The sequence below is a fragment of the Rattus norvegicus genome, chromosome 19 (assembly GCF_036323735.1).
Source record: "Rattus norvegicus strain BN/NHsdMcwi chromosome 19, GRCr8, whole genome shotgun sequence".
NCBI classification, from domain to species: Eukaryota; Metazoa; Chordata; class Mammalia; order Rodentia; family Muridae; genus Rattus; species Rattus norvegicus.
The window spans coordinates 9,356,895-9,377,293 of record NC_086037.1 but is presented as its reverse complement, the minus strand read 5'-3'; the positions used below and the strand labels follow the sequence as shown (position 1 = coordinate 9,377,293).

The following is a 20,399-nucleotide window of genomic DNA, read 5'->3' as shown; positions in this document are numbered from 1 at the left end:
CTCTAAGGAATAGCGAGCAGAGCGGTCTGGAGGAAAGCATGGCGGCATTTCAGGCTCCAGCTGCCTGTCATCCACCTGCAGCCACTGGGAAGAAAAGCAGCCATCTCCTCCACTCCACCCCAGCCCCCAGTCCCCCACCCCCAACCCTGGCTGCTGCCTGAGGAGAAATGTAACTGGCTGAAGGAAGAATGTCCTTTGCTGCCCTGAGGGGAATGTCGCTCTAGCCTCTGCCCAGAAGCCCCTGAACAGGCTGCACTGCCCATTTCCCAGTCATGGAAGCTCACTGGGCTCTCTCAGTCTCTCCCTACCCCTTCCCCTCTATTCCCCGGTAGAGACCATCTGTCCTCACACTGCCCACCCTCAGCCCTTTTAATAGATTGTCCCTAGAGAGACCGTCTCCAGGTGGTTTCACAGCAGGTGGGGGAGGACAGGACACCCCGGTGCCTTGAATTGAGGTGGGCGTTGGGGAGGCAGGTGGCCAGGAGAGCCCTAATGAAGGAGGTTTCTGAGATGGCTAAGCTCCTGCTGGGGTGGATGGATGAGTGTGCACACAGCAGAAAGGAAGGGAAGAAAAGGCAGAGGGAGGAGAGAGGACACCGTTCTAAAAATACAGCCATCTGCATCTATTAGCTAGTTTCCTGGGAAACCTCTGGAAACAAAGCCCAGCAGGGCTTAGGGTGTGATCATGTGGGGACCTGGGGCTTAGGGTGGCAGATCCTCCTCCTGCACTGAGGGTGCCATCCAGGCCTGGGCCGTTTGACTTCAGTCACTGGCCTTCCATAGGAGAGGAAATCAGGACAGAGTTAGGGAAGGGCACCTTTAAGCAGCCAGCTGCTGGAGACCCATTGCAGGAGGGTGAGTCTGGCCTTCATGGCTAAGAACAGCAGGAGACAGAGCTAAAAAGGGAGGGAGAAAGGAAGCCAGGTCTCCAGGAATGGCTCCCTGCGTTCTCTGGTGTGGCATCCTAGCACTGAGCGGTAGGCCTCCAGTCAGGTGGTCTAGCCTCACCTCCCTTCCCATCACTGTCAAATGAGATAGCAGAGTAAGCACTTATAGGCTGTGAGATGCCTTTTAGGATGGATACAGCTGCGGTGGCGCTCGCCTTTGATCCCAGCACACTTCAGACTGGGCACCCTATTCTCAGGTCTCATCCTCTGTTACAGGAGCAACGCCTGAAACTAGTTATGGACATTGTGTAAGGGTTACACAGTGAGTCTCAGGGTGGCCTTGAACTTACTACCCCTTACTCTGACCTTCCCTCCGCTACTCTCCCTCCTGGGATTGCAAAATACAGCCTTCCAGGCTCTTTTTGTATCTCTTATACTGGATGCTTTGTAGCTGCTTTGGAAACAATTTATCACCTGTGTTGTACATGAGTGGTGCACACCTTGCCTCCTGGGATTCAGACAGTCCTTTGCCTCTTGGTTCTGGGAACTGAACTCCAGTTGTCATACTTGGCAGCAAGTGACTCTTCCTACTGCACCAGCCCTGTTTACCATGTTTAATTAATTGCTATATACAGCTTTTCCCCAGGATTTAAAATAATCTTCGTCAAATTAGTGAAGTAATGTGTGGATTGGTTGATGGCAGCACTGTTGAGCATTCCTAAAGCTAAGGGACCCGTTGGTCACCCCCTGGGTTCCTTACAAAGTCTCCCCCAGTGACAGGATGTGCTGAACCTGGAGATGTGAACCTTTAGGACACCCTTTTTTTTTCTTTTTGGTAATTCATATTGGCTATAGCCCAGCTGTATCCCCAGTCCACAGTTTTTATCCATTCATTTTTGCAAATCTGACCTCCAAGGGAACAAAGGTGTCAAAGATGACATAAGTATTTTAATTAATTTTTTATTTTATGTGCATTGGTGTTTTGCCTGCACATGGGTCTGTGAGGATGTCAGTCCCCTGGAACTGGAGTTACAGGCAGTTGTGAGCAGCCATGTGGGTGCTGGGAATTGAACCCAGGTCCTCAGGAAGAGCAGATGGTGTTCCTAACCTCTAAGCCATCTAATCTGAATTTCTTTGACTGTATCTCTGTGTCTTAAATGAATGTTTAACGGAATTCCTTGACTCATTTCCCTCCTGGGTATCTATCTTCTGGCCTCTGCCGTTATGCCCAAGTGAAAGACAGTACTGCCTCTCCGGCACGCACCTCCTCCTGGATTGTCCCTGTCTGATATTGTCTCAACCCCCCCCACACACACACACACACACAGAGAGAGAGAGAGCGCACTCTCAAATGTGTATACACTGTGTAAGTGTGGCCCTTTCTTCATAAAAGGTCAGAAGTTTCTGCATCTGCCAGAATCAGGGTCTGGGACCCTCTGGTAGCTGCTGGCTGAGGTCATGTGTGTTTTCTGTCCTAAGCCAAGCCCTGTTCAGATCCCAGAAAAGAAAGCTTTTACCTCCCGCCATCTTCTTCAGCTTCAGTCTGAGCCCACCTCTTTCTGGCCCCTCCACAGATCCCTTTTGCCTCAGTGAAAGTGGGACTTTGTTTGGAAACTTAAGGGATCGTCTTGTGTTGTTTAGTTTTGCAAAACATGATTTTATTTTGAAAAGAACAAATACTCCTTGGTTTAAGTGGTCCCTTGAGGGCAGGAGCCCTACCATGTGATGTTCTCACCGGGCAGCTTCAGAACAAGACCCAACCTCGTATTCCCTTCTTCCTAGGGCTTCTGCTCCACGACGTGACCATGGCGGGGCTGCAGGAGCTGCGATTTCCTGAGGAGAAGCCCCTTCTCCGGGGCCAGGATGCCACCGAGCTGGTGAGTTGCCCCTTCCAGGTCCTGGTGTTGAGCGCCACCTGGTGGTGAAAATGGAAATCGTGTTTTCCAGTAGTCTCTGCTGTTGTGGGGAGAACCTCCCTGTGAGCTCAGAACCACTCAGAACTGAGGTTCATTCCTTGAGAATTGTGGCAGGACCAGCCTTGAAAAACTGTGGGGTGCCCAGTCTCTGGGTATGCACCCTGCTCACCTTGCTTTGCAGCTCGGAAAGGTAGGAACCCAGTGCCTTCCACCTTTCACTCTGTGTTTCTTTTCCACCTACCTTCTAGTTTCCTTCCCAAAGAAGCAGCAAGGATTGAGATCAGGAGGCTTAGCCAGGAATCCAACCACATGAGGCCATAGCCCTGCCCCTGAACAGAGCAGGGTTGGTCCTTCCTTTAACATATAACTCCCAGCTTATTTGAGGGTAGCCTGTGGGGCCAGAAGCGAACTACGTATTTGGCAAGCTCTTCAACCCAGGTTCCATTACTCCTGGTCCAGAGCCGATCCCCCTGCTAGGTTACCTGCAGCAGCCGCCTCCCTGTGTCCCCACTTCTCCTTGTGCAGTACAACCCTTTAAAACAAACAAAATAGCCCTATGCAGTCTTGCCTGTTGTAATGGGGAGAGCCTCCCTGCGAGCTCAGAACCACCCTGATCTGATACTCCAGGGGCTACTATCTTGCCCTGAGACTGCAGTGTTCATTCCTGGGGCTGGGGTATTGTCTTCTCTTTCCCCTGCCTCCCTCCTCCCTGCCTCCTTGAACCTTGAGTGTCTCTGCCGTGTTCCCAGCTGCTTACTCTGCTGAAAGACATGCATAGAACAGGCTATCAGGCCTAATCCTGAAGCCCAGGTTGGCCTGGCCTGTGCCCAGGTCTCTCCAGCCTCCCGCAGCACATTGCTGTCCCTTTGTCCCGACTCACGGTCCTTTCCTTCCCCTTCGTGGGAGCCCACCTCTTCCTTCTGCTCTACCCAGCCTCTCACTTCTATGCCACCAGGGCCATAGTTTACCTCTCCGGAGCCTGATCTGTGTTTGAGTCTCCTGCCAAGGCCTCAGTCCTTGAGTCAGCACAAGGCTCTTGCTGGGTACCCAGTGGCCTCTGGTTTTTTCCAAAGGGGCGACACATCCAGTGCAGCCTCCTCGTGACTCCCAGCAAAGTCCTTGAGGTGTCGGCTGGCTGCCCCGTTCGCTGTTTTTGGGAGCTGCTGTGTCTCGTCCTGAGATGCCGGCAGTCTCTTAGCACCCTGAGCGCGGTGCCTGTCTGACCCCTTTATGTTCTGAATGGCTGTAGTTTCCCGGGTACACAGAGATACACACCCCTCCCTGATATCCACGGTGTCCAAAGCCCGGGCTTCAGTGAGAGAGACAGAAGAAGCCAGGGGAATCATACAGATGATTCTTTTCTTGTCCTTGTTCCCTTCACGGCAGAGCCTAGTGACTATTTCTGTGACACACGTCTTCCAGAAGGTGTGTTACGGCCAATCCAGAGATGACTGAAACCGTGTGAGAGGAGAATCGTGGGTTCTTAGACAAGTGGGCCCTTGTACCTACAAGAGGCTCTGTAACCAGTGCAGAGGTGGGAGGGTGACTATATTCTCCATACCTCCTGACCTCCGTGAGCCACTTTAGACTAGCTTTTCCTACAGAGTCCTGGGTTCTGTGAGATGCTGGTGGCTCCCCCTCTGTACCTCGCTGGTCTCCTCACCCTCCTGGGCTTTCCTACCCTCCCGACCCTCTCCTGCCCTTTGCTCTGATCTCACGTACCTCCTGGGTGCTCAGAGATTCATGTCGGCTCTTGTTTCTGCTGTCTCTAGGGCCCCATCCTTCCCACACTTTTATCTCCTGAGCCCCCAACATCCCGAGAGCACACAGCACACCCTACCATTATCTGCCCCATCCTTCCCGTCAAATTTTGTTTTTAACAGAACCGCCTCCCTCCTTCCCTAATGTAATTACCTTCCCACTTGGTTTCCAGCCCTCTCCCTGAAGGAGCCTGGTGAAGGGGTCCCTCTTCAGTGAACAGCCCACCCCCTTCTGTCAGTAGCCCCTTCCTACGGGATTCCCCAGGTGGCTGCCCTCCCTCCCTTGGCCCCTGTTGTCCCCCCACAGGCCTTGGAAGAATCAGTGGATCTGACCACAGAGCTGAGGTTGGCCTAGGACTTGAGATCTTCCTGTCCCACCCTCCCGAATGCTACTGTGGGTGTGTTCTGAGCTGTATGCCTCTCATTTATGATCAGACTGTTTATCCGATCGGCCTGTGCTTGGGAGCCCACTCTAGTCCAGCCTTTACACACCAGATATGGTCCCCCCCCCATCATGGTTCCTAGAGTCAGTCCAGAGGCAGGACAGGCATAATCAAAGATGCCACTGACATTCACATTGACCAGAGGTTTGAGAAAGGAAAGTGGGCAGTGGCCTTGACAACACCTACTATGCGTAGGCCAGGACACTGAACAGGCCTCAGCTTACCCACCCTTTCCTGGGCTTGACAGTCGTGGTGCTTCTTGGCTCCTACATCATCCTCTTTCCTTGTATGGAATGATCCAGATGCCTGTGGTGCAGCCCTGAGTCTCCCTGTGAACCCAGAAGATAGAAATCCTTGCACTGGGTAATCTGCGAGTAGCTTCTGTTAGCATGAACGTAGATTGGGGATCCGAAGACCCATCTGTTCCATGCAGAGCCCTGGGAGCTGGGCTAACTTGTCCCCCTTTGTTTGCTTTCCTTAGGATAACCCCGATGCCTTCCTCTCAGTTGTGGACACGGACTGGAAGGTAGGTTTTTGGGGTTCTGCCTCTTTTTTTTTTTTTTTCGGAGCTGGGGACTGAACCCAGGGCCTTGCGCTTGCTAGGCAAGCACTCTACCACTGAGCTAAATCCCCAACCCCGGGATTCTGCCTCTTAAATAGGGGACCCATAACTGTCTGGACCTCTCTCCCACTGTCCTAGAGGAGAATAATAGCCAGTCTGTGTGTCCCAGTCTCTGGTGACGAGGGCAGGCTACCTCATGGCTTAATGACCACCCCCCATGGCTCACAGAAGCTGCCCCCTGCACAGTGAAGGGGTTGAACCCTCTGTGAACAAGACAGTTGGGAAGGAAGCAAAGGCCTCCAGCAATGAGTGTGCAGAAGGGCATGAGGGATGCTGTCATCTGAGTCAGCATTTTCCTCCAGCGAAAGCAAGGTTGACTGTGAAATAACTCTTGTTTCCATAGCAACTGTTGCCTGGACAACCATGCCCCGATTAGTTTGATGCCAAAGGTACCATGAAAATGGAACTCGCTTTTTGTTTTTATTCCTTCACATGATGATTTTGCTCGCTTGGTGGCCAGCTATTTCTCCCTCCGAGTCCCCTAGGAACAGTTTATTTCCTGGTACCAGAATATGGCTAACAGCAAGCATAGGAGGGAGAAGGAAAACAGGGTTATTGGGTTCCCCGATTCCACTGGCCATCCAGATATGACAAATCCCCCCTGTTGGATTGAGGTCACCCCTCAGGCCACATCCTTTTCTCCACTTGACCTCTATTTGGATCAGTCTCCACGGAACAGTCTTGTGGTCTGGATGCAGGAGGTGATGGCTCCTCCCCGCAAAGCCGTTAGACAGCAAGAATGAGGATCTGGGCCTCTGTGTTGCTGTCTTGGTCATGTGACTCTTCAAGGACAAGGAGGCTATAGGCAGACCATATGCCCACGCCCACATCCCCTGGGATCACAGGCTGCAGCCAAAAGGAAAGGGTAGGATTCAGCAGTAGGGGGGTTAATCGGAGGCCCTGAGAAGGATTGGAGGTCTGTGGCTGGGAGGCAGAGCACCCTATTCAGAAGGCACAGCTAGGAATCCTGGGAGTCTGTGCTCTGTGTTCCAAGTGAGATTGGGGTTGGGAGTAAGGTGGGGTAAGTCTAGGGCAACTGGAGCAGCCGTGGATGGTGGGACCCTGGTTCCCAAGACCTCTTGCTTGTTCTCAAGGAATCGTCCTGTCACCCTGGGACCACTACGTAGAAGCTGGGTTTGTTCAGTTTTCCTCTTTACAGAAAAGCAGCCACAAAAGATAGTCGTTACCTGGGCCACAGTTGGGAAGCTACCGCCATCCCTGGCTTCACAGCGGCAGGCAGCGTCACTGTCCCTTACGGGGTCAACTGCAGGAGAAGGAAGCAAGACAGAGGAACTAGACAATACAAGAGACCACAGTCTAGGTCCGTCGGTGTCCACCCCACCCCCGTCACGCTGCTCCCTTCCTGCTCATCTTGTACAGTGAAGCAAGTGTCTCAGAGTGTTAGTGAGGGGACAGCGTCCAGGGGTCCAGTGCTCAGACACCCCCCGGTGACCGTGACAAGACACAGCCAGACGTAGTAGACTGTCTGGTGTGGATCCTGGTACTGTGGCTTCTAGCTGTGAGGCAGGGCAGCCTACCGCGTGACTGAAAGGTCGGGGAGCCCAGTGAGATGATACAGTCAGGTAGGGCCTAGCATGCAGGCATCCTGACACACGTGTCTGCTGCCTTCGTGGTCATGCCGTGTGTCTGGAACGCCGGGTTGGGTGTAAGCCTCACTGCTCCCACCTGAGTGAGAAAACACTCTCACTTCTGGGGCTCTCACAGGCTTCTGGGTCTCAGACGTAGAGATTAAAAACCTTACACCAGGACTCTGCAGACAGAGGCCTGGGCTCGGGTCTGAGGGTTTGTAGCCAGTGAGCTGAGCAGGAACAGGTAGTGTGGAGGAGGCCAGTGTTGGGTCACAGTCTTCCTTTGGAGCCAGGGAGGGGGAAACCCCTCAGATAGTCAGGGAGTGGGCGTGGATTGGTCAGACAGGGACTAGGTGTCAGTAGCAGGACCTTTCTGTTCCCTTGAGAGACTCATGGGAAGTCTTTGGGGACAGCGCAGGATGGGAGGGGCAGGGACACACTGTTCAATGACTCTGTTTGGAAGTAGTCTGGTCAGGCATGGCATTGAAGAGCTGTGGGTACCCGAGACAGGCTGCTACTAGGACTAGTGCACATGAGTACTGCAGATCAGGTCACGGGACTGTTGCAAAGCAGGTCAGGGTGGGGAGCCGGCCACCTTCCCATGGGACCCAGCAGGGTGCAGGGTGGTAAAGACCAGCAGTACAGTCCTCCTCCAAGAAGACAATGGGGACACAGACACCCAGCTCCCACCGTGATCCCTGCCACTCTCAGCCCTGGGGCCACCTCCTCTGTCACCTCCCTGGCCTACTTCCTTTCCTCCGCTCCCTTTGGCTTCTGCTCCTCCTCCGTGTGCCTCAGACCAGCTGATCACCCTGAGCCTCACTGCCCAGGCGTCATCATGCAGTCTTGGGGATCTTCTCCAGAGTCTTTGGAGACTCCATACTGCCTGGCTTCAGGACACGGGGCTGGTTGGAGTGCGTGTGGGGGATGCAAGCATGTGAGCCTCCCTCATTCCGTCGCACAGGAGTGTGAGGTCAGGGAGGGTCCTGCCCTCCTGTTGTTCTGCTCCTGTGCTCCTGCCCTCCAGACCCATAAACTCCACATTCAGGGCTGTGTGTCAACCTTGGGCATCCATATAAGCAGGGTGGGTGATACCCAAGAGGAGAGACAGTTAAGTGACTTAGGCTGTCATCTTGCTGGCATGCTGGGTAGGCTCGGGAGTCCGGTCCTCCAGACACTGGGGCTAGGGCCCTCCCGAGACCTGGGTGCTTCCAGGGGATGGAGGCAGGTGCTGGTGCAGGTCTGCATGTCCAGCTTCTCAGGTCCAGCCCTGCATTGGTATATGTACCGGTGAGAGTGAGAGAGGAGCCTCTGTGTGCTTGATGCAAGGGTACCCTTAGGGCTGTACCTGCCAGGGTGCTAAGTACCCTTGAGCTGCAGGGGAAGGGAGCCATCAGGATGCTGTGCGGCTAGGATGGGAGGGGCTGAAGTGAGGCGGGGTGAAGGACCGCAGAAGCCAATTGGAAGCCAGGTTCATCTCCTACCAGCCAATGTGGGAACGAGGGCGCAGAGTGACCAAATAGCGGCTCAGAAACCTTCCAGGGAGGAGGGACCAGCCTGGGCAGGGCCAGGATCCGTGTATAAAATCACCCGAGCTCTGCCCCACCACAGAGCTGAAGTCTCCCACCCAAGCTGCCCTCTCCCTCCAGACCGAGTGACTCAGGCTTTTGTTTGCCCCTTCTGGTTCAGCAAATTCCCTTCTCGGCAAGATGCCGGAGTGCTGGGATGGGGTGAGTTTGGGTCTGGGGGACGCCGCGGGATGGGCGGGGAGTTCGAGGCATCCTTGTGACCTACAGAGGACAGGGTGTCCTGCTCTGTGTGGTGACAGGTCTGCCGGGATGCTGCCTTTCTGGTCTATTCAGGCCCTGGGTGGAGGGCAGGATAAGATGGTTGGTGTCTGGGAAAAGCAGTGAGTGAGCGTTCTGACCTCTTTGCCGGGTTGCGTTCTCGGCCTCGCAAGGGAACGCTGGTGTCTGCCTGCCTGCTTGGGGTCACTTCAGCTTGGTGTGTCCTCTGTGAGCCCCTGGCGTGTCCTTAGCATCTGTCAGGGTTGCGCCCGCGGGGTCTGGCCGTGGGAGATTGTCTCGATGCTGGATAACTGCAGCGGGGTGTCATGTCATCGTAAGGAGCTGCTTGTGTGTCCCCAGTGCGCTACAGTGCCGGGCTGACGGGTGGGAGTCTCTGTCTTCAGGTAGGAGTCAAGGAGTCTTGCAGAAGAGTCAAGGAAAGGCCGTGCTGGCGCCTTTTACAGGGCGGGGAAGACGAGGCTGGAGCACTAAGCTGGCAGGGCGTGGGGCCCTGGGATAACTCCTCTCGCCGTGGGGGAGGAGCAGCCGCTACCCAAGCCCTGTGCTCTTCTTGGAGGAGGGAGATAGATGCGAGGGCAGATCTACCCTGCCTGCATCCCAGGCCCACATCACTCATCCCTCCTTTTCTTACCTGGTCCTAGTCTGCCCCTTCCCCTCCCATGCAGACCTTGTCTCCTGGATGACCCAGGAAGCTGCTCAGTACAAATCATACCACAGCCATCACCCTGATGTGTCAGAGCCTCATCCTGACCCTCTTCCACCCAGCCCTCAAGGTCACTGGTGAGGAGAGAGACGGAAAGGGGATGTCAAAGCCCCCCTCCCTTGCTGCCTGCCGCAATGCATCCCTCCAGCGCCCACCTGGGGGCGGGGCTCTGACGTCACCAGGAGCCAATGGGAGCACTTTACCCTGGCAGTTGAGGGGCCGATGGTCTGCTGGGCTGTGGCCCTTGAAGCTGTTCCCTCTCTGTAGTCAGCACCCTCAGGGGTAGGGATGCTCAGCTTCTGTCAGGCAAGCTTAGGTCAGCGATCTCGGGCCACAGTTGGGGAGGATGAGGTGTTAGAGAAGATCCTGGGAACATTCAGTCAAGGTCACTAGGCCTCAGGACAAGAAATTTGGTTGTCATCCCTCCCTTGGCTTCTCCATCGCTTACCAAAGCCAGGGCTTCTCTACCGGGGAAGTGAACCATACTTGGCCAGTGCTGTGACTTAGGGATAAGGACTTGGGCGTCCGTGTCAGGGTTGGGAAGGGACAGCAGAGAGCAGACACTCCTCACACACCCAGAGGTACAGACCTGATTTTGGAGAGTCCCTAGGTCCCCGTGTCCTTGTAGAACAAGAGCAAGAGCGAACGCTCTGAATGCCTCTTTGCTGGCAATGTGGTGCTTTTATACTGTGCACCTCACGCGCCATCCTTTTCTCTGAGCTAAGAGGACAGGAAAGAGACCATAGCAGGGACCCCAGAGGAGAAAGCAGCTGGCTGGGGTAGGGGCAGCCTGCTTAGGAGGTAGGTCCTTTGGTTGGACCTGAGGCTCCCCCTCAGAAAATGCTTACATCTGTGCAGAGCCGAGGCCTGGAGCGGGCACCTCATCAACCTGGGCTTGACCTTGGGCGAGCCTCTTAGCCTCTTTGTGGGCCTGAGTCTTCCTGTGGAGCCAGCTGTAGAAGACTGGGTCCTTTTAAGAGTAAATGAGGTGGTGTGTGTCAGACGCCAGTGAAGAGGAAGATTTTCTTGGTCGGATGGATCCTGAGAGAGGACAGGCCTGGGAGGAAGCATTGGGCCCGGACCTAACTGAAGGCTGTAGAAAGATCTCAGGCCTCCCAGCAGAACGTGAACCCCAGAGTGTGGCCCCACCATCATGGGATCATTGCCACTTTATCATTTCCTTCTGAAAGCACAGTGTGAACGCTGGACCTGTCGCACCGCACCCAGAAAGCCAGTTTGTGGGAAGCTGGCTTTTCTGAAGCTATTGCCCCTGTCTGCAAAATGGAGTCTGGGTTCCCTCTGTCTTGAATGGCAGATAGGAAGCTTGGTGCACAGTCAATACTCAATCACTTCCCGTTTCTCGATCCTGTTGGCAATTGCGACCCCAGCTCTGGGCCGCCGGCAATGACACCAGGACCCCTGTGGTAGAGGGAGGGGTACGTTCAACTCTGACCAAGCTGTTGGAGTTTCCTGATTGACTGCCCAGGAATGACCTGTTTGCAAAGAAGCCAGTCAACGGGGTGTCCCCTCGAGGTTCTGGGGTGCCAGGTGCCATGGCACCTCCTCTGTACCTTGTGTGCATACAGCAGCTCCCACAAAACCCCTATGAGGGTTTGAGAAGCTGCCTGCCCTGCTCAGAGTCGCACAGAACCAGGTGCCCCTGAAGAATGAACCTGGAGGGCAATGGAGATCTGTACCAGATGGCAGGGAATTTGGGAGAGTAGAGGTGAGGACTGGTGTGTGAGTTTAGGAACAGGATATGGCTGACACGAAAGCGTTTGCTGTGGTTTCTAGGTGGCACGGCAGAGGCCATTCTGCAGGAAGGGAGCACACCTTGTAAGTTGGCAGTGGGGGTGGGGCCGGGCTGTGGCGGCAGAGTCCTCTTGGGAGGGCTCTGTGAAATGGAGGAAACCGGCCCCCTGGGACCCTGCGGCAGACTGGAGGCAGAGCAGGAGGTAGGCAGCTCCAGGTGGGTTTGTAGAGAGAACCAGGACTTTGTCCCTGTACTGAACACCTCTGAGAGGGAGACTCCATTAACTTGTCCTCTGTGGGGGCGACCCGAGGTGATAAACCTTGGTGAGGGGCTCTGTTACCTCATTCTCCAAGAACCAGAGTGTCCAGTGCCATCTGTCTCCTCCAGGAACATGACATTGAGACGCCTTATGGCCTCCTGCATGTGGTGATCCGGGGCTCTCCCAAAGGGAACCGCCCAGCCATCCTTACCTACCACGATGTGGGTCTCAATCGTAAGTGCAGCTGTGTCTTGATCCACTGCCTGTTCCTGCTTTGAATTACTGTAGCATCAAGGTCTCCTCCCCTCTGCATGGTCCTGAAGATCTCAGTTCCCTCTGTCACTTAGCCTCTGGCCTGCCTTACCTGGCTCCCAGCCCTTAGGGCCCCTGGCGTCGCTGGTGCCTGTCCTCTGTTTTTAACCGCTAAGAGGTGTCTCTGCAGACAAGCTGTGCTTCAACACCCTGTTCAACTTGGAGGACATGCAGGAGATCACCAAACACTTCGTGGTGTGCCATGTGGATGCCCCTGGGCAGCAGGTGGGAGCGTCACAGTTCCCTCAGGGGTAGGTGTCCCCAGTCTCTTCCTTCGCGCCAGCCCTGCGCCCTCACAGTACCCAGGTCCTGAACTCCCCCCTCTGCCGACAGATACCAGTTCCCCTCCATGGAGCAGCTGGCGACCATGCTCCCGAGTGTGGTACAGCACTTTGGGTAAGTCCCTCCTAGCTCCCAAGTCTGGGCTGCGGGGTAGGGGGTGTGCACAGCTGAGGGTAGAGTGGGGGGCGGGGAATGTACTGTAGCTGAGCTTCGTGGGAAATGACATTGCAGCCGTAGAGTGACCAGCCCTGCTCTACCACAGATTCAAGTACGTGATTGGCATCGGAGTGGGGGCCGGAGCGTATGTGCTCGCCAAGTTTGCAGTGAGTGTCCCCACCCTCAGAACCCCAGGCCAGGCCCAGAGGCTGACACCTGGGCCACTAGGACTTCCCCTGCCCTTCCTCCCCATCTTCTCTGTTCCCTTTTGCTGAGAGAAGCCCTTCCCCCCCCCCTTTTCCCTCCAAGGAAATTAACTTAGAAATGAGGTGTGGGGGAGGGGAGATGTCAGGGATGTGGCTCCGTGACAGGCTTTGCCTTGCATCCGTGAGGCTCTGGGTTCCATCCCTAACACTACACAAGCATTTAAAATAGATGGACCGGCAAGATGGTTCAACAGGTAAACCGAGTGAGGCTGGCGGGCGATCTGAACTCGGTCCCCGGAGCCCACACAGAGAAGGAGAGGGACTCCACAGAGCTGTCCTCTGACCTCTGCATGAGTTAGGACATGCCTGACACACTAATCGTAAACGCTAGAATAAAACAGAAAAGGTAGTTCGTTCCCTGTGCGTTCCTTCAGAAGACCGCCAGCTACTGCCCGCTTCGCCATTCTCCAAAGCTAGTATTCCTGTTAGGGACGAACTGTCACTGGTCACCCTGTCCACCAGCAGCGGTTGTCTCTGATGGACGCAGTGCTTCGTGAACACACATGGTCTTCTAACCACGCATAACACTTACATTCTGGGTCTGAGGTTTGAAGAAATAACAGGCTAGGCAGGGAAGCCCTCATCTGTCTCTAAAACCAGAAACTGTTTCAGGGTCCAAACGTGTATGTTATTGTTGAACAAGAAGAATCCCCACAGCTTCTGTCCCGAGGCAGTCATTTTGTTAGCTGTGGACTACTCCAGACTCTGCAGACGGGTTGTAGGGCTTGAAGTGTGTGTATGTCTCCTGTTCTACACACAGGCTGACAGTTGAACAGAACGCACAGGTCTGTGTCCCGGTCAGCACAGGCTGGCCACTTTCTTCTACCACAGGAGTTTCTACAGCCATAAGAAGCGAGGAAGGAAACAGCTGTTTTAAGATGTATTAGGGTAAAAAGCTGCTGTGATCATGGATTCCACCTAAATCGGAGAAGTTTTAGGGTGGGCAGAGAGGACCCACACGACTCTTGGCATTTGACTTTGTATATAGACCAAGCTACACAGCCAGTGAGTGATATTCTGTTTATATATATTTATATATATACATATCTGTATACATATATTTATATACACATGTGTTTTTATATACATATACTGTAGCTGTCTTCAGACACACCAGCTCTCATTACAGATAGTTGTGAACTACCGTGTAGTTGCTGGGATTTGAACTCGGGACCTCTGGAAGAGCAGTCGGTGCTCTAACCACTGAGCCATCCCTCCAGCCCCTCCCCCGCCCCAAAGGTGGTATCTTGAAGACCTTACCAAGCAGGAGTTACCCGGCCTAATTTGCCTTCTCCCCACCCTGCAGCTCATCTTCCCTGATTTGGTGGAGGGGCTGGTGTTGATGAACATTGACCCCAATGGCAAAGGCTGGATTGATTGGGCTGCCACGAAGGTGAGCACCAAGGCCACGTGGTCTGGTCCTGCTGTTGGTGAGCCGAGACAGGTCTCACTCTGGCTTTCCCTCCCTCACGCAGCTCTCCGGCTTGACCAGCACTTTGCCAGATACTGTACTCTCCCATCTCTTCAGCCAGGTAAGGGGTGGCTCAGACTGCACGTGGGGTGTCTTCAGGAGCAGGGGCAGGGGCTACAGGCGGGACTCAGCCAGCCTGGGCGGGCGACTGCTGCAGATCCAGCAGGGCCGGGTCATAGCGCCCCTCCCACCCTCTGGTGCCCAGGAGGAGCTGGTGAACAACACGGAGCTGGTGCAGAGCTACCGGCAGCAGATCTCGAGCGTGGTGAACCAGGCCAACCTTCAGCTCTTCTGGAACATGTACAATAGGTATGGGTATGAACAGAGCGGGTTCAGGACACGATGGTTTACCAGTCGACAGTGTTGGGATCCGCCCCTGGGATACCCTCTTTACCTTCGCCCCTCCCCTACAGCCGCAGAGATCTTGACATTAACCGGCCTGGGACAGTGCCCAATGCCAAGACACTCCGGTGAGTGACTCCTGCCCTCCGGCCAGTCCCTCCCTGCCTTTGCCCCAGACCCAGGCCAGACCCTTGTCCTCTGTCTCCTAGCTGCCCAGTGATGCTGGTGGTCGGTGACAATGCACCTGCTGAGGACGGGGTGGTGAGTGTCTGTCTGTCTGTCTGTCTGTCTGTCTGTCTGTCTGTCTGTCTGTCTGACGGGGAGGAAGGCTAGAGCCAGGGCAAGCGCTGAGGGATGGGTTTCCCAGATCCTCTTCTGGCATCTGTCCGTGCGCTGGGGCCTGACTGCTCCCATCATCCAGGTGAAGGGGCCCAGGGAGATGGAGCTAAGGCTGGGCCAGACTGCCTAGTGCTCTCTCCTCTCTCCCCTGCACTTTCAGCTTTACAGCTTCTTCTGAAAGTGGACTCATAACTCCTGGACATGGGTACTCACCTTGGAGCCACCCAGGCATTCAATATGGGGCAGTGCGTGTCACTGCTTCCACTGAGCCCTGGCAGTAGGCAGCCAGCCTCGGGGTGGGTGCATATGAGCACAGGTGCCCAGGGCTGTGCAGCCAAGGGGTGCTCAAAAGAGGGAGGCTGTGAGGGTGGATGTGGGTCGCATTACACTTGGCCCAGGCAGGGTCCCTGGCATTGTCTCCTGTCCTTTAGCACCTCTGGACCCCACTGTCTGGATCCTCTGGTCCCTCCTGCTGGAGTGTACCTGGTCTTCTGGGATAAACTTGCGGTCATGACTGCAGTTCCAGGCCCCTCAGGCCAACAGGCCTCCAGGGACTTAGGAAGCCCTAGCAGGAAAAAGCCTGGGGAGGGGAGGCCTTGGGCCTGTACTTCCCGCCCTCCTCTCCCCCTCCTCTTCCCTGTGCTTCTGTCCCCTGCTCTGGGCACAGAACTTGTCTAAGCAATGGAGCCGGGGTATTGGCTTGAAGCTGCCTCCTTGTCCCCAGGTTGAGTGTAACTCCAAACTGGACCCAACCACTACAACCTTCCTGAAGGTGAGATATCCTCCCCCAACCCCCAGGCCATGCTCAGCCACAGGGAGGGGTCTGCGGGGCAACAAGGGATCTGGAGAAGGTGTTTGAACAGCTCATCTGTTGAGGTGTCAGGCAGGGGCTCCTCAGCTCACCCTGCTCTGTTCCTTTCAGATGGCAGACTCTGGTGGTCTTCCTCAGGTGACCCAGGTAAGACTCCTGGGCCTCCTTCCTGCCCTTGTCACGCAGCCTGTTGGTGGGGGCCCGGAGTGAGGGGATGGGGCTCCCCATCCTTCCCACAAGTTAGGGAACCGGTCAAAGCATGTTCTCCTTCCGACTGCAGCCAGGGAAGCTGACTGAGGCCTTCAAATACTTCCTGCAGGGCATGGGCTACAGTAAGTACACCCCCACCACCCCGGGCAAGGGACTGGAGCACATTACCCGTGCGCTGGGGCACCCATGGGTGAGGGTCTTCTTTGTCACCAGGTTTTCTCCCCAGCCTCTACACACACTGTAAGCTGTGAGTCCCAGGCCCAGCCGGTTTCTCTGCCTTAGGCACTAACCTGAGCCCAATGCAAGGGCCTGTTTGGGAGAGAACTCTTCCTCCAGCCCTTGAGGGTCCAGTACCTAGTCCAAGTCCTGTAGGGAAGCCTGTTTCAGATGAGTCACCCATACCTTATTGGGCTGAAAGTACCTCAAAGGCCCTTTGTCACAGTAGGTTAGCACTCAAGCCCATGGAGTCTGGGACTAGAGAAAGGAAGTGGGGGGGGGGGCATCTGCATATTAGTACATCCAGACTTGCAGAAGGGAACCTGGGGATCCTCCAGGAACAGGGGCTGAACCAGCTTTCAGTTCCCCATCCTTCTTGGAGCATTCCCTCAGGTAACAGCAATGAGACACAGCCTGTGCCCGTGAGTACTCGACGAGCACGTACACAGGCACGCTCGCTCGCTCGCTCGCTCGCTCCCAATGGCTCCCGTGTGCCTCCTGACCCTCCAGGTTCCCTCTTTCCGATGTAGACCTGCCAGGAGGCAGACCGCTCTCCCTCACTCACTGTGGTGCCCCTGGAGCTTGCACCTCCTCGGGACAGCAAACGGGATATCCTTCCACCCTGCCAGCCTCTCAGGGAGAAGTGGAGCAAAGAGAAGCACAAGCAGGCAGGGAGGACCAGCCAGAATGCCATGCTGGGCCCCATGAGGTCTTGGAGCTTGGCAGACATCTATGAGGCCAGGAAGGAGCAGCAGTCGTGGGCACTAGAGTGTGCCCTTGGGCTTCGAGAGAACCACTCCAGGCATCCCAGGACAGGCGAGCGAGTGGGAGAGCGAGTGGTGAGAGCACCAGCCTAGCCTAGCCTAGGATGTGTCCTCGGTGGGCCTTAAGCCACAGCCTGGGTAGGAGAAGAGAGTGAGAATCCCGAGACTGCAGCCAGGCCTGCGGCGTGGCCTCCGTGGGTTGCCACTCGGATGGGCTGCAGCAGCGAGAGGGCTTTCCCAGGTCAGCCCTGCCCTTGGCCCTCTCTTGTCTGTCTCATCTCGGCCCATCTCAGCCCAACTTGGCACCCTCAGCCTGTTCACCATGTTCTGTGTCTCCCCTCCCCTTGCCCTCTCTGGCTGTCTTCTCTCTCAGTTGCACACTTGAAGGACCGAAGGCTCAGTGGAGGAGCAGGTAGCCTATCGTGGCCCCGCTGCCGATGCATGTGACCCGCCCAGCCCCTCCCCCGCTCCTATGCAGTGCTGCAGCCACACTGTGTCTTGCCGTGGTTTGGAATCTTCCCCTGTTCTGCTCAGCTCAAAGCCCCAGAGAAATCCCTGCTCTTCCACAGACCCTGGTCTGCTGAGGGCCCTGTCTCGTGTGGGGCCTGACGCCGACTGGTCTCAGAGCAGTCCTCTTGTTTCTAGGTTGTTGGGGGCTGTGGGGCTTCCAGAGCTTTGGGAGTTAGAAGCAGAACCTCGAACACAGTACTAGGTTTGCCTTGCAGACATGACATCTGCCCCCTGCCCAGCCTCTAGGTGGCCTGGCCTTACCTACCTACAATAGTTAGAAGCAGGATTCAAGGCAGCCTTTGGCTATTTGTGTCTTTCACAGAAACAGTCCTGTCACCCTCTTCTCCCCCATCACTCTTTGGATGCAGGTCTAGTTGGCCACACAGTGTCTCCCTATCCCAGCTCAGGGTGCCTAACGGGCACCTGCCCTGCTCTGGTCATGGCTTTGGGTAGCTGCTGGGACCTAGGATCCTGCTGGCTGACCCTGCATGCCTTGGCCTAGTATAGCCAGTGCCAGCACCCTGGCTTGGGATGGGCCTCTGTATGTGGCAAGATTGGGTCTCACTGGCCGCTCTGCTTGTGTTGTCTTTTTCCCACCTGCCGGTACCCCACCCTGCCTGTCCTCAGGACCCTCTGTCTCTGTCCACAGTGCCCTCAGCCAGCATGACCCGCCTTGCGCGCTCTCGTACCGCGTCCCTCACCAGCGCCAGTTCTGTGGATGGTAGCCGCCCTCAGCCCTGCACCCACTCAGACAGCAGTGAGGGGATGGGCCAGGTCAACCACACCATGGAGGTGTCCTGCTGAAGTCCTCGTCCTGCCCAAGACACCCGCTTACCTGCCCCCAGGTCCCACTGCCATCTTCGCACCGGCTCATCTTCCCTCTGGTTTATTTTTGTGAGAGTGAAGGGGAGGAAATGGGGTTACTTCTCTTTTACTTAAAACGAAGGGATCCACCTTAGGACGGCGCAGAACAACAGTCTTAGAGGATGTGAAGGGCTCACCTTATACACTCGCATCTCACCGGCCACTGGTTGATACGGCCCCCTTCGTCTGCCCGTCTGGGGTGTGGCCAGGATGTAGGACATAGTACGAAAGAAAGCACAGCCCACCCCCTGGAGCTGGCAGATAGGGAGTTTGAAGATGGCAGGTGCTGAGCCAAGGCTCTGTTGTGAGTGGGAGTCAGACCAGTGGGGAGCCGTCCCTTTTCTGTAACCCTTGTACCAAGCACACCTAACAGTAGAGGTGACAGTCATGAGGACAGTAGCCACAAGAGAGCGCTCTGAGCAGTCAGCCATTTTCCTGGTGCTCTCTGGGCAGGACATGATAGAAGGCTAGCCAGGCTGAAGACAGAATATGGAGAACCCTGACATGGGGGCAGGAACCCCATACTCTGCCACCACAGGGCCATGTCCCACCCTGAGGCAAAGGTCACCTGGTCTCTCTTGTCCCCGTTGGTAGAGGTGAAATGTTGATGGCTTTGTATGCTGTGTACAGCCCCTGAGAACTTCATGGTTGCCCCTTTGGGAGCTGGCAGGTACTGTAGGTCCCTCCTATCCCAGGTTTCAAACAGCGAGTGTTTGTCACAGTGCCCTGGTCGACCTGGGCCGGCGTGTCACAGACATTATTACTTGAGAAGTGAGCATTAGGAAGATACAAGACAGAAAGATACAATGACCTCTGCTTGCTGAAGGGGCTGGAAATGGCCTGCTCCTTGTGTGGGAGATGGGTTATTCTCCAGATGAACAAAGGCTCCGTACCTCCTACAGCCCGCAACTATGTCTGCCACCTGACCATGTAGACTCTCACAGCCCAGAGCTATTGTGTCAGCCATCCCCAGAGAAGAGAGAGAGCACTTAAGTGTGAATATGGGGTGGGCGTGATGTATGTGGTGTTGTGTGGGTGTTCTGAGGCAGGAGGACACCTACATCCGTGTGTCTGTGGCATATGCCACCCCTTCTTTCTGTAACTGTAAGCCATTTCCAGACTGCTCTGAAGTCCAGTGGAGTGTATCCTATCCCTGGTTCTGTTCACTCACGTGCTTCCGTGAATACCGAGTGTGACTGTTTAAAGCTGGCAGAATTAATCCCTTACTGTAGATAGCACTTCAAGTATTGGACATCTTTTTGCTGTGTTCTTAAGATATCTATAAATACCTATACATTATATATATATGTATGTATATCGGGTCCTTCTGTATGTGGTTTCCCATTGATGGTTGTCTTCTCTTTGGTCAGGATGAACTTTTAATGGAGTTCATTACTTCCCTCTCTGTACAAAGTTAAGAGCCTAATTTTGTGTATTCTGGTGGCTGATAAGAGACTTTGAGATTACAAAATGCAAAACAAAAATCCTTATTGATATAGAAAGATATCTGTGCAGAAAAACTAATAAAGAAATTAAGCGTATGTGTGCCGTGCTTTCTATCACAGGGGAGGTTGCCTTAGATTCAGACAGGTGGAGGATAGTAAACATCTGTGTGTACCTCTACACCGTCAGTGCCTGGTCTGCACGTTTGTGGTGGGGGAGGGCTGAGTAGCCTCATTCTGTAGACAAAGCTGGTCTTGAATACTCAGCAGTTCTACTTCAGCGTCCTGGGTCCTTTGTTTTTTGTTTTTTTTCCTTTTGGGGTGATAGAGATTGAATCAGGGCGTTCACACACAATGGGCAAGGTTCTACCAAGTATATGGCACAGGCTATATACTCTGAGATATAGTTTTATCAATCATGACACTAACTCTTTTACAGCTGGGCAGAAAGCTTAGCCAGTGAGACCTCTTCAAAGCAAGGGCACGCCCCTTTTCGTTTGCTTGTCTTTAGTTGCTTTGAGACATGGTCTCACTCCGTAGCCTAGGCTTTCAAGGAACTCCCCATAATTTCCCTGTTTCTGGCTCCCAAGTACTGGAATTAAACTGCCAAGTTCCCCATGTTACCATTTGTACCACCATTCATTCACTTAACACTGACTACTTCCGATGTATCA

General features: G+C 54.8%; 1 protein-coding gene and 1 long non-coding RNA gene across 11 annotated transcripts in view; one reads left to right on the top strand and one right to left on the bottom strand.

Moving 5' to 3' along the window:
- Positions 1-19,824, top strand: part of Ndrg4 (NDRG family member 4) — a 35,996-nt gene extending 16,172 nt beyond the window's left edge. For 3 of the 9 annotated variants that reach the window (XM_006255123.5, NM_001271091.1, NM_001271093.1), the window contains exons 2-17: positions 2,670-2,764; positions 5,488-5,532; positions 11,869-11,974; positions 12,183-12,303; positions 12,386-12,448; positions 12,597-12,657; positions 14,063-14,149; positions 14,232-14,288; positions 14,433-14,536; positions 14,641-14,697; positions 14,779-14,830; positions 15,633-15,680; positions 15,831-15,866; positions 16,000-16,051; positions 17,283-17,321; positions 18,069-19,824. In XM_006255123.5, the coding sequence (XP_006255185.1) occupies positions 2,693-2,764; positions 5,488-5,532; positions 11,869-11,974; positions 12,183-12,303; positions 12,386-12,448; positions 12,597-12,657; positions 14,063-14,149; positions 14,232-14,288; positions 14,433-14,536; positions 14,641-14,697; positions 14,779-14,830; positions 15,633-15,680; positions 15,831-15,866; positions 16,000-16,051; positions 17,283-17,321; positions 18,069-18,223 (1,155 nt within the window). In that variant the 5' untranslated portion in view covers positions 2,670-2,692 and the 3' untranslated portion in view covers positions 18,224-19,824. Of the gene's footprint in view, positions 1-2,669; positions 2,765-5,487; positions 5,533-8,764; positions 8,948-11,868; positions 11,975-12,182; positions 12,304-12,385; positions 12,449-12,596; positions 12,658-14,062; positions 14,150-14,231; positions 14,289-14,432; positions 14,537-14,640; positions 14,698-14,778; positions 14,831-15,632; positions 15,681-15,830; positions 15,867-15,999; positions 16,052-17,282; positions 17,322-18,046 lie in introns of those variants that run through there. The other 6 variants (NM_001271092.1, NM_001271094.1, XM_063278270.1 and 3 more) reach the window with 5 other exon arrangements.
- LOC120098501 (uncharacterized) lies at positions 2,524-8,615 on the bottom strand. Of its 2 annotated transcripts, none has more exons than XR_010060555.1 (3): positions 6,816-8,615; positions 3,772-5,335; positions 2,524-2,802 (listed from the first exon to the last, which is right to left on the bottom strand). It is a non-coding gene; the product is annotated as an uncharacterized LOC120098501 (long non-coding RNA). The 2 variants fall into 2 exon arrangements; XR_005496751.2 differs by having other exon boundaries at positions 5,235-5,335.
- Positions 19,825-20,399: the final 575 nt, after the last annotated feature.